This window comes from Pteropus medius, unplaced genomic scaffold, assembly GCF_902729225.1.
Source record: "Pteropus medius unplaced genomic scaffold, Ma_sr-lr_union100, whole genome shotgun sequence".
NCBI lineage: Eukaryota > Metazoa > Chordata > Mammalia > Chiroptera > Pteropodidae > Pteropus > Pteropus medius.
Window position 1 is genome coordinate 11,129,849 of NW_024350319.1, and position 12,129 is coordinate 11,141,977.

The 12,129-nt window shown below is 35.1% G+C and overlaps 1 protein-coding gene across 1 annotated transcript in view; it reads left to right on the forward strand.

The window, feature by feature from the left end:
- PTGFR (prostaglandin F receptor) overlaps nt 1–11,715 on the forward strand; it is a 32,021-nt gene extending 20,306 nt beyond the window's left edge. The window contains exon 3 of the mRNA XM_039838473.1: nt 10,943–11,715. Within this exon, the coding sequence (XP_039694407.1) occupies nt 10,943–11,251 (309 nt within the window). The 3' untranslated portion in view covers nt 11,252–11,715. The remainder of the gene's footprint in view (nt 1–10,942) is intronic.
- The last annotated feature ends 414 nt before the right edge of the window (nt 11,716–12,129 follow it).

Sequence of the window (12,129 nt, forward strand, 5' to 3'; positions counted from 1 at the left end):
GTGAATTTAATCAGAGTTAGGCCCATAGGCTGTTATCAAGTGAATGCTAGAATATACACTGACTTATAACTAAGGAAGATGAATTTCAGTTTGCTATTTAGATGATGTGAAGGGAAATTAAAAATATAACTACATAATTCCTGAGAAATAAATTTGGAAAGTAAAAAAATCTTAATGATCAAAAAATTTTCTTATCTTTGTGTTAAAAAAACCATACTGACTCAAGTGTCACCATGAAACAGAATTATTTTTAATTAAATTGACTGATAATGTGCAAGGTTTGAATTTTTTTCCTGACCAGATGTATATGTTGATTTCATTTTGAACTATACTCATATTATACTTTGCAGTTAATTTCATTTTGAATTATACTCAATTATACTTTGGAGTTAATTAGACATTGGTTATAGTCCTGACTCAGAGCCTTCCTAGCTATGTATTTTGTGTCTCAATTTGTTGCCGAGAGCAACATTACAAACTTCTGTAATAATAAACCAACTTTGCCAGTTGGACATTTCTCTTTGGAAAAACATAATGTGTTTCAGGGTGGGTGTTTTACTGAAACACCTTTCTGCTACAGTCTGCTTTTGCAATTAACAGAGTGTTGGCAGTTGTCAAAGTAGTCTTTTGTTCCTAAAACAGTGCATCTCCTACACCATTTCTAACTAGTTGTTTTCTCTTTAATTCATAGATGAGTTCTAATAATTACATTAGTTATGACATGTTAGATAAACATTTCTTGATTAGGATGAAAATGTCTTCTTTTGCATCTATCATTGCCAGTGTTTAAAGTATGACCAATACTTTGTTAGCCTAACTATGGGTTGAAGATAGATAATCATGGCTAGAAAGAGCCAGAATTTACAATGCTGTTAAAAGCACAGTTCAAAGTAAAATGAAATAATTATTTCAACAAGGCAAGACATAAAAACAAACATATTTTCAGACACATGTTTTCTTCTTCTAAGATCTAAACATTTTGCCTACTGATTTTTAATTTTCATCATTGCCAAAGAACAGAAATGACAGAATAATGATTACAAATTGAAGTTTGGATTAAAAAAAAATAAAAACAACATCTGAAGACGAGTCAAAAGTTAAAAGGATGAGAGGAGACTGTTAAAATGAAAATCATTTGTATACCTGAAACTAATATGGCTAATATATTGTATACCAACTATACTTAAATTGAAAAACAAAACAAAACAAAAACAAAAACAGAAAATCATGGCATGCATATGGGGTAGATATAAAGGAGAAAAAAAGATGCTGAGCTATGTTTCACTTTACATCTATTAGTTAACACTTAAAAAGAAAAAAATCCTTTTCCATTCCAGGACAGACAGTGCTCCTCTGTTCTTGCATCCTTTTGACAATCATCTTTCTGAAGGACACCTCAGTTGTGTGGTACTCAACTCATGTGACTTACCTGTCAGTTATATTGGTTGTTATGGGCATAAAAGATCTGGAGCAATACATTTATTAGCATATGCTCCCGATCTATACTGGTGAAAGTATATTAATAGAAATAGTGGGTGAGAGAGTGCTAGAGTCAGCAGTAGACAGGCTAACAGAAATAGAAAACTAGAGAGTTAAAAATGAGATCTGCTAATGCCAAGGAGGCCAATACATGAATCCTTCCCATCCCCCGCTCTTTAAATCCTAACTGCACCATATTTTAGTTGGGTGACCTTGGGTTACTTAATTTCTCCATGCCTCAGCATCTTTGTGTTAAAATAGAGAATACATTGCTCTCCTCAGAGTTGTTAAGATTAAATAAGATAATAGATATAAAGTATTAAAACAGTGCCTGGAATATAACAAGTATTCAGTAAATGTTAGCTATTATTTTCTTTTTATCATCTTGTTCATAAATATAACATACTACTACTGGTCTCATTACTGGGAATGGTATAGTGAAAGATCACAAGCTTTGAAGCCAGATAGACTTGGGTTTCAATTCTGCCTCTGTCACATACCAGCAATGTGAATTTGGGCAAGTAAACTTCTCTGTGATTTAGTTTTCTTATCTGCAGCATCAGAAAAATAGTTATATATATATATATATATATATATTCAAATGACTTTTCTCTTCCCTTTCCCCTGCTTCCTTGAAGACACATTGAGGTAAAGGCTTCAGTTTTTCCTACTATGCCTAAACCAACCTGGTGGACCTGGTCCTCCTGCACCCTCCCGATGGCTGAATGTGTCAGATACTGACAGGAATATTTAATGGCCAGCAGTGTGTGAACCAAAACTTCTCTATGGTTAAATTAAACTAATTGATTAGTCAGTGAGTTTAACAGTGGTTGGATCTAACAACTTATTATGCAGAAGATTCGAGGATGGCAGAAGTCCTTTAGGCGAGATAAAGATGTCTAAGACAGAGAAGTCTGTTGTAGCATCTTGAATGTACCTTCTCACCACACTCCCCATATCTTCCATTTCCAAGCTCCCAAATCCTTCTGGGATCTAACCAGGTGGGAATCTTTGCATCTGTCTCTCCTCTTCATCCTCCCCAGTGATTCTCAATTTTGACCAGAGATTATAACCCTTCCCCAAGAATAGTAAAGGCTTCTGGGGAGATGTTTGATTTAACACCTTAAAAAAATTAAAAATTTAAAACTCACTTTAATTGTACTACTTTCCTTTAACTTTAAGTAAATAGACACTTTTGGGCAAACTAGAGATTAATGGTCTCAAAAAGGCTGAGGTATTCCTTGAAACATGAATTCACACAAGTTTTCTTTTACTTCTGTTGTTTTATACCTTATCCATGACTTCCGGCATATGCTGGCTGAGATTTGATGTGTCAGGCTCCAGAAAGGATATTAATACCAGGAGGTAAAGCCATCAATATAGAGTCATGGAAACGTGACTGTAACTCTATATATTTATGTTTAAATACTTGTATATTCACACATTTAAGTCCGAATAATTTGGAAACAAGTAGGGAAAAGTGAAGGTTGTATTGCTCTGCATAGTCACTTTGAGAAAATTAAGTAAGAAGCTTATTTTCTGTAATGTGTTAGGAGTTAAGATCAATTCACAAGGAGCTACGCAAAGGAGAAAGTAGCTGACACAATCATGGAAGCACAAATAGGAGTAGTTTGTCCAGATCTCAGGAAATGATTGTTCCTCTGAGCTTGGCACTTATTTCTGACCAGTGCATTGTTTTAAAGGATGATTGAGAAACTAGAGTATAAGAGATGGATATCCAGAGGTTTGCAGACCATGTCGTATGAGGAACAGTTGAAGAAATGGAGAAAAATATAAGTGTTATTTTTAAAGTATGCATCCTCTAAGATTTTGTGATTCTGTCTCCTTATGTGAAGTGATGTAGACAATTCTATGTGTATATAATAAATGAAGCACATTTTGTTTCTCTCTGCTCTCAGAATCCCTTAAATTAGATTTTTGCTTTACTCTCTGAAAAATAAACTTGGGTCTCAGTGGCAGTGATTATATGAAAACAAAATTGTTTACTCTAGACCGTGGCTAGCTTTGGGCTGAAAAATTTGGACAAAATTCTCGGATCCCTCTGACTTGGAGACATTAGTTCTAAACCCTGCTATATCAACCTTGGCCTGTCTTGGGGCAAGGTGTTTGTACCTGTGTTAATCTGGAGGCAGAAAGAGAAGGGCTTCTTCGGGCAGTTTTACAACTGGAACAGGGCCTCAATTCTGTACTATTTCCTCCTTCTATCCCCACCTCTGTTTTGGGGTGGATGGAGATGTTGTCAGGAGCAGCAGCTCTTGACTTTGCAACAGATTCTGCAGGCCTCCTTGGTAGGCTTGGTTATTGTGAGATCCTGGCTCTCTATAAGTGTCTTCCATTACTTAGGAAGCTTTCTCCATTCTCTTGGGTGAAGTTTGGCAGAAGATTGAGCAAGTAGACTGCAGGGCCCCTGGGCAATCTAGTGTAGTAATTAGAACAGGGCCTGGAAAGGCTTTTATTCAGGCTGACACCAGGGGGCAGGTCTCTTATCTTGCTGAACCATAATTTCCTAATTTGTAAAATGTAGATTACAACAATACATTTGTGATAGGGTTGTTATGAGCATTAGAAGGCCTAATAGAAAAAGAGCTTTCCTAACATAGAGAAATACTCAGTTCTAGATTCTGTAGTTTTTTGTGTCCAAATCTCTCACTCTTAGATGATATAGCAAGGTACTCTGGTTTATAGGAGCCTTTCCTATGATTCAGGATTTCATAACTGCCAGAATGACCAGTTCTTGTGGCTTGGTGCTGGCCTATGTTTTGATAGTGGTCAAGTTCTATGACAGAGTCTGTAGTTGGTAATAAAGACCTTCTCTTAACTATGCAATTTGTTCTCATTCAGTTATGACTAATTTACTTTCATTGTAATTCAGTACAATCTCTGTTTGGTCTGTAGGACATATCTTTTGATTATAGCCTATTTTATTTCCTTAGAGAAATTACTACATGTGACATAAAATATATATAAATTTTATTTATTTTTAATTTTTGTTGTAGTTGACATTCTGGGATAAATTTCTATATTTCATTCCTTCAAAAAGTGTCATAAAAAGAAATTACAACAGTGTTTTGTAAAGACTAGCATCAGCGGACCAGGGACAATTATTCCTAGGAGTTCTGAAATAAAGTTTCCCACTAAATAAACTCAAAAACAGTGCAGGCCTGGGAGAAGAAACTGGACTAGCAAAGGAAAAAACATGGATTCTATAAATAAACCTTCTCTAGAAAGATTAACTTTTTGGTTTTCCAGGTATCACACAATTTTTCTTCTCTATGGATTGTTCAGTTTAAAGTTTTTCATTTTAAACATCATTTTCTTCGCTGGCATGAAAGAGCAAAGATGCATATAAAGTATTATGATTTGGGATTGTCCTATTTTGAAGGGAGCAGTATGTACATAGCATATCCTCTTTTCTTATTTCTTTACCACTTTCAAAGTCTTTAGAGAGAGACAGGAATGTGCTGTCAATTTGGCTATTGGTTAATCCTCTGCCAACAAATCAAGCAGAAGAAAGTTAATTGGCACAAGTGTTTGTATTTTGCAGCACTGATACATACTTTGGTAGTGGGCAATATTTCACAGCTATTCTAGAGTTGGGGTATAAGAATAGAATTAGTCCTTTTATTCCTCCCTGTTGTATTATTTCTGTCTTAACTCTGAATCATTCACCATGTGCAAAATATTGTTTTAATTTTAATGAGCATTTAATAAATGAGTAATGATTTGAAATATTATTACCTTTTATATTCAGCAATCTAAAAATATATATAATTTAAATATAAAAAAGCCTCTACATTTCAGTTTGTTACAGTTTTTTTTTTTTTAAAGCATATTAGAGTTGCACAAGGATAAATTTTTCCTGAAGGGTCTTATAGTCATTGTTGCAGAAATGAAACAATCTATTTCAAAGATAAACACTGTTTAGTTAAATCGCCACAAATATATTTAACTCTAAATGTCACCTGTTGAATTGAGATGGATTCAGTGATTTATATAATGTGCCTTTTCTAAAGTTGTCATTGAAGTTGAATTAAAATGACACTTCTCATTTGCAAATACTCATAGGTGCTGTGACATTTTAAAATCAACCATTGATACATAGTTCTTTACTCACTAAGTATCCAAATTAACAGATAGATTAAACTTCTCACATGGAGATATAATGGAATGGTCTTTAGGCAAGGTTTCCTGAGGGAACTTGTTCATCATCTGGTAAAGCTGAGTTATAATCCCATAATCACAATTAGCTCCCTAGCTCTGTGTTATTCAAGTGTTAAACCTAAAGATAAGTCTTTGGATGATGATATGAGGGACAATAACTTGTCAATCAATGAATTATACTTCTGTGTACTCTTTCATTTCCCGAAGAAACTGTCCCTGAACTAGTCTTCTGTAATGACGGAAAAGAGGAAAGGAATGGTGTGCTTCTTGGAATAAGATAACTATGTGGGAAAATACCTGCTTCACTGACTAGATGAGAACCATGTATAATTGTCATAGACATTGTTCATATGAAAAAAGATGTTGATATTATTCTAAGAAATGGTTTTGTATCTAAAGAAGTTGGACATTCTACCAGTAATGGTTTTGATTATATATTCATTTAAATTTCTTTAAAAAATAGTGCCAAGAAGAAATTGAGACAAACTGCAGTAGAATCACCATAAATTCAAAATTTGTTCAGTCTGAATAATTGGTTTTGATGTCCTAGAAAAATTTCAAAAAGTTACACTTTTTAATGACTGCATCTGGGATCATGTACAATTAAATAGCCCTGCCTGTGACACATTTTACATGCTTTTATCATATTACTTGCAACATCATAACTTTGCTTTTGTCAGTCTCTCCTTATAGGGACTTCATTCATTCAACAAATATTGACTGCCCTACTGTATGCCAGGTGCTGGGGATATAGCAGAGAATCAATCAAACAAAAACATGCTTTCAGGAGAGCATATTTTAGAGTGAGAGATAGTAATAAGAACTAGATATAAGTCAGACAAAAATAAATGCCATATTATTTCACTGACATGTGGAATCTAAGGAACAAAAAGAACAAATAAATTGAAAACAGATCCACAAATATAGAGGACAATGGGTGACAGCCAGAGGGGAGAGGCCTGGGGGAGCAGGGCTAGGAGAAAGCAGTAGAGGTTTAAAGAAGTACAAATTAGTAGTTAATAGAGGGTCATGGGGATGGAGAACACGGCATAGGGAATGCAGACAGCAGTAAGGAAATGGCTATTTGTAGAGCCAGAGGTAAGATAGAGAATCCGGGAGATCGTTTCATAAATTATATAAATGTCTAACCAATGTACTGTATACTTGAAACTAATAAAAAAAAAAAAGAATGAGAAAAAAACCTAGATAAGTAAACAAAATATATCATGTGTTACATAGGATTTTTCTAAATATTCATCTCTGTATCACTAGCATCTAGCACAATACCGGGATGTAGTAGATACTTAGAAACTACTCAGGGCTGGATTGATTTACTTTTGTGATTACTCAAAGAAATGGAAGCATAATTTTTAAAATTTACCATGGCTGTTAATTGTGAATAGGCACTGGCATACTGACACTGACAAACAGATACACAGACAGGGTAGGAAATGATGGACTAGCTTACAGAATAAAACTTTAATAAACATGAGCTGTTACTTATGAGTGAAGTAGCCTGGCAGATTCATTAATTTTGATCACTTTAACAATTAATTTAATTGTATTGTGTGGCCTAGATAAATGGAGATTTTATTACAAGTGTTATCTATTTTGCTCTGTGCAACTGGCAATGAACACGAACTCTTCTTCTCATACTCTTATTTGACCTCAGTATTTCTCTCTTATCTTAGTGTTGAATGTCTTAGAGATATCAGGTTAATTAATTGTTTTTTTTCCCAAATAATATCTGAATATTTTGCCCTGTCCACTTCTCAAAATTCTAATCATTAACAAAGATGAACAACTATAACATGCCAAGGTCTAAAGAAAGGTATTTTAGACAACAACACATAATAATTCCATGTGCCAGGTGCCTCTTGGAAACTAGACGAAAGGCTGTGTTTGTGATGAGAATCTGTACACGACTCTCTGGAATCCAAGGTCATGTCGGCTGGCCAGAGAAAAATGCTTTCAGGGCTTGTGCGGTGACTGTTGACAGAGCCCATGGAAAATGGCAGACTTGCCTCTTTCTTACTCTAGCTCCCACACTTGTGCCAGTCTTATCAAGGCTTGAATTTTTCAAGCAATTCTGTGGCACTTCACTCACATACACATATACATGCATAAATAATCCACATTAGTTCTGATTTAGTGCAATAGTATATATCAATAAATTACTTGAGAAAAGAGCACAAATTACAAAAGCAATGCATGACCTATCTTCAAAAATTAGTAAATTAGAGATAAACCAAAGGAAAAAATCGAAATCCTCTGTCCTTCTACTATCTAGATTTTACCAATGAAAACGGTGAAATATACTCTAATCTTTTTTCTATGCATGCACAAAATTTTATATATATATATAAATATATATATTTAAAAATATATATATATATATATATATTTTTCCCCCCAAATTTGGGATTTGGGATCACATAGTCAATATAGTTTGGTAACTTGCTTTTTAAAGAGTTAATACTGAATCACAAACATTATTGCCTGCATATTTTTCCATTATGTGAAATTACCATAATTTATCTTTTGTTGGATACTTAGGTTGTCTCAAGTTTTCAATAATATGCTACTATCAATAATGTACTAATCATAATCATTTTATATAAATATTCCGCCTACATCTTTGTTGATGGCTAAGTGATTAGATTCTCCCAAGCCAGGCCCCAGAGCAACCTCTTCCAGACTGGCCTGGGGTGGAAGGAGTGAGAGAGTGAGAGTTAATGCCTGGGGACAGCGATATTCTGGAGAGAAGCCTGGGTGCTGGCTAGTCCTCAGCAGAGAACTCAAAGTCCTTTTACGGCTGGTGACAGACACACTGCTGATTGCAGAGGAGGGAGGAGAATCAGAGAAGTGCCTGTCATGTAACTTAGGCATTTTAAATTTGCACATCTCTGAGCCAGGCCCAGCTGTTCCATGCAATTACATTGACCATCTTTGTTCCCAGCTACACAGAGTGTCTTGGCTGGGTTCTGGGTTCCCCAGGAACATACTTAGTCATTAATAGGAAATGCATTCATTTAATATTCATGAGGCAAGAGAAATATTTAACCATTCATCCTTGAATCACCACCCACCACACCCTAACCTAGCAAATATTGTAAGTTCTACGAGGTCAGGCACATATCTACTTGATCTGCTATTTTGCCCTCAGTGTCAAACACGTCACCTGGCACATAGCAGATAATCAACAAATATTTGATGAGTAAAGAAAAAATATAAAGTGAAAATATCTCAGTCCAACTGCCAATTGGATCTTGGCCCCACTTTCGTCTAAAAGAAACTGGGCCCGTATAGGTTTATTTCTTCAATCCTGTTGAATAATTTGGGGAACAGTGATGTAAGAGTCTATACCTGATCTAGGTACTACTGTGTGGGGACTGTAATTTTTTCTGTGTTGAAACTTGTTTGGCCTGATTTATCTACAGAATCTTTAGGCCTGCAGTTTGACACATTATTCCCCTAGGAAATGAACCCTGAAAGAAAAAACCTTTTCCCAAGGGATCTGCATGGACTGCAAGTCTTGCTTCTTTTGGTGACAACAAATCACCTCAGAATCCTTCACTAGTGGATTAAAACTTTATAAAACTATTGTATTAAAACTTTTAAAAACATTTCAAGCTTCAAAATATTAGGCCATTCTGATGGATGATCAGATAGTTTCAATGAATAAAAAGAATACAGTGTTATTCATTCAACACTTACTGTGTACTTCCTAGGTGTGAGCTTTTTTCTGGATATTAGAAATGAAAAGAAGAGATGCTCATAGATATACAGATAAACGCATACTTGTTCTGGAGTGTCGTAAGTGATATTACTAGGGTGGACAGGGTGCTGTGGGAACACAAAAATGGGAGCTACTTGCTAATTCATCTCAATAAGTTGGGGAAAGTTTCATGGAGGTGAGGTTCAGAGGATGGATAGGAGTTTGTCAGGCAGAGAAAGGAGGAAACAAGAGTTCAAAACAAAGAGAGTTACACAAGCCAAAGCTCAGAAGGCTGTGGTCCATTTGTGACAAGTGAGGCCTTCACAGCGGTTGGAGGCTAGGATATTTGCAGGGGAGATTGGATTGTACAGGTGAAATTCAGGTGCATCATCAAGGAGGCAGTTAAAGAGATTGTACTTTGTTGCATGGATAATGAAGGTTTTGATAAGGGACATTTATCTTTCAACTGGTAGTATCATCAGGCCAAATTAAGACATTTCCTTCGATAATGATCCAGTAAGGAGACCAAGAAGACTTGATTTTCTTCTCTTTTTGGTTTTAGGCTTCATTATATCGTCTCTTAATCCTGGTGGCGTAATGGTCCAAGCCTCCCTTAATTTTTCAGCTTAAATTTTGTTAATTTATTTCTTATTTGTTTTTATATCCAAACTATTTTCAAACTCTACTACCCCCCCAACACCCCCGCCCCCCCGCCACCTCGTTTGTCCTGCGACTATTTATTTGGAAGTCAAAGCTGGGCTCAGTGATAAACCAGTTCTAACATGTAGCTGGGACCATTTATGGAACTTATTCCATAAAATGGTCTCTTTTACATCATGGGTGGTCAGGAAATGGACACATGAGATCAAAATCTACATTAAGTCTCAGTGGTAATACAGACCAGAACTCATTTCCTCAAAACCCTTAGAAAATCCCATTGTACTTTTGGAATGTTTTAACAAGTTAAATTAAGACTAGGGTGAGAGATATAGAAAAAGGAAAATGAAATAGGAATCCTTGGTATCAAGGATTCCAAGTAGTTACCAAGCAGAAAATTCTAAAAGTAACATTTCAGAAAAATATTGTATGCCATGTGCAAATTAATATCAGATACTCTAAAATCATTTTTAAAAACTCTTATCTATAGTTTATATATACCTTAACTTGTCTATACTTTATTTACCTAAATATACTTTAGTTTTTTTTTTTTCATTGAAATATACAAATGAGTGTTGGCTTTGAGCTTACTATTCTCAGAAGTAAAAAAAGAAATCAGTTACTAGTATTACTGTTTGTCCTCTCTTGACTTACTCTATTTGTGCATATTTGACTCACCATATAAGTTATTCTTTTTGTAATTCTGATGTCAATTTGAATGCAAAGGATTCAGATGTATGTGTCAACGTTTCTGCTGTTCATTTTTTTTTGTCAGTATTTTGCAAAATAACATCTCTTTGTGGAAGGTAAAATCAATACCATAAAGCGTAGCTAGGTAAGTTAAAAAAAACTGTAGGACTGAGAAAATGTCTATCAATCAATTTCCTTATGTTGTTTGTTTTGCAGGTGACGATGGCCAACATTGGAATAAATGGAAATAGTTCTATGGAGACCTGTGAAACAATACTTTTTGCTCTCCGAATGGCAACATGGAATCAAATCTTGGATCCCTGGGTGTATATTCTTCTGCGGAAGGCTGTCCTTAAGAATCTCTACAAGCTTGCCAGACGCTGCTGTGGAGTGCATGTCATCAGCTTACACGTTTGGGAACTGAGCTCCATTAAAAATTCCTTAAAGGTTGCTGCTATTTCTGAGTCACCAGATACAGAGAAAATAAATCAACAAGCACCTAGTTTAATTGGACAATTAAGTTAATGTAGGTCTAGGAAAAAATTAACAAAATTTTGGCAGTGTTTTAGTTGATTGTATAAATATGTATAAAGCCTAACTGGAAAATTCAGACCTCAGCAGGTAGTTTGGAGCACTTTTGTCAGATTTGGCTTTTGAAATTTGTTAAATTAACTGTATAAATGCACATTTTCACTTTGTTTTGTCAACGAGGTAAACATGATGAAATAATGCTGTGGGAGTCAAATTGAAAACAATTTTGGGCTTATCTGTGTTATTTGTGCTTTTGGAATGAGTGACTCTGTTAAATCCTAAATCATTTATGTGGCCTATTTGCCAAAGAACATTTTAAAACTACCTGCATAGTGAAATGCCTATTTGAGGGTCACTGCTCTGCAGCTACTCCTTATAGACTAGGTTTAATGCCATGGAGTGCCCTCACTCTTTAATCCGGTCTGTTTTATCCGTCACTTGTAACCTCAGTAACTATATGTATGGTCATGTCACATGAGATTCACTGTGGTTTGTTTATAATGACCTCCATATACACCAGGTGTGGCTGTCAGGTTGCCTGATCTTGCGAGCCTGTTTAAAATGAGCCTATCCTTGTCATATTTGATAAATATGACTGTTCGCATTTATTATTATGAGGGTCAATTGTTGATTGAGGATTTTCTTGGTAAGTCACAGATTTTCAGTTTTCAAATTATTCCCTTTTCCTTTGAAAAGTCTAGTGTACAGTAAGTAACTTTAAGAGAAAAAAAAAAGGCTCTGTCTTAGCACATATATAGGTGATTTGCATTACAGCAGTTCCTAAGAAGCTCTGCCATACATAATGCAAAAATAAGTAAGTAAGTAAGTAAGTAAGTAAATAAATAAATAAATAAACCTTAAACCTAGTGATA